The following is a 1,053-nucleotide window of genomic DNA, read 5'->3' as shown; positions in this document are numbered from 1 at the left end:
GAGTATTAGCCAACTTTTTGCTTACTGTGATTTTGCTAGACAAGTGTGGAACAACCCCACTATATCTAGCTCCTTAAAGATAAATCAAACCCTTAATTTCAATGATTGGCTAATCAACCTGGACAGCAAAATCATTGACGATCTGAGCAAGTTGGATATGGCGTTCCTTATTTGTTGGCAAATTTGGAAGGAGATGAACCTTTTCGTATTTCAAAATAAAAATTTGAATTACACTAGAATTGTGAATTCAACATTAAGTATGGGTAGAGATTATCGTGCAACTAATCTGCTGATGCATAATGGGCCTTCTGGTGACCAAAAGGTGAAACCCGACCCCATTTGGCGGTCTTCCCCGGAAAATAGTTTTGTCAAGCTCAACTTTGACAGCTCGGTGATTAACCAGCAGGCTGGTTTTGGTTTTGTGATTAGAAATGAGAGTGGTTCCCCTATCACTGTAGAGGCGCGCGATGTTGGACAGAATGCCATTAATGTGGCGGAATGTTTGGCGTTTCGTGATGGTCTCTGGATGGCAAACTCGAGGGGTTTTAAGCGCATCATTGTTGAAGGCGGCTCTAAGCTGATTAGTGAGGCTATTTGTGGTGCCTATCATGCTCCCTGGAGATTGAGGACCATTCTTGCAAATATTCGACAGCAGGCAGGCTTCTTTGAGGATATTTGTTGGAAGCATGCCTTGAGAGAAGCTAATTTTCTAGCGGATGCTGTCACAGTAGTGGGTTCTCAGTTAATGGCTTCCATGTTTAGGATAAAACTATTCCGTTGACTGCTCATCTAGCCTAACTATTTGATTGTACTCAAACAGGTTTCTTTTCTCTTCAATATAGTTCTTTCCTTCTCTAGCAAAAAAAAATAATAATCCACTTCTTTTCTGATAGCATCATCTACTTAAATCACGAGTGGATAAAAACACGGCATATGCCATTTAATGTTCACCTGCTGATCACTTCACATGCAGGACTCATCCAAATATGCCTCATGCAATTAATTTGAAAACGATGTTTATTAGTAAGAGTCATGATATTGCATGAACAGCCT

General features: G+C 40.4%; 1 protein-coding gene across 1 annotated transcript; it reads left to right on the top strand.

The window, feature by feature from the left end:
* Nucleotides 1–259: 259 nt before the first annotated feature.
* On the top strand, nt 260–781 carry LOC137708985 (uncharacterized). Its single transcript, XM_068448135.1, has one exon. The coding sequence runs from the start codon at nt 260–262 to the stop codon at nt 779–781; it is 522 nt and encodes a 173-aa protein (XP_068304236.1).
* The last annotated feature ends 272 nt before the right edge of the window (nt 782–1,053 follow it).

This window comes from Pyrus communis, chromosome 11 (genome assembly GCF_963583255.1).
Source record: "Pyrus communis chromosome 11, drPyrComm1.1, whole genome shotgun sequence".
NCBI lineage: Eukaryota > Viridiplantae > Streptophyta > Magnoliopsida > Rosales > Rosaceae > Pyrus > Pyrus communis.
This window is presented reverse-complemented; position numbering and strand designations above follow the sequence as displayed.

Excerpts from the sequence above, each read along its gene's own strand:
- LOC137708985 (XM_068448135.1), top strand. The coding sequence starts at position 260 with ATGGGTAGAGATTATCGTGCAACTAATCTGCTGATGCATAATGGGCCT.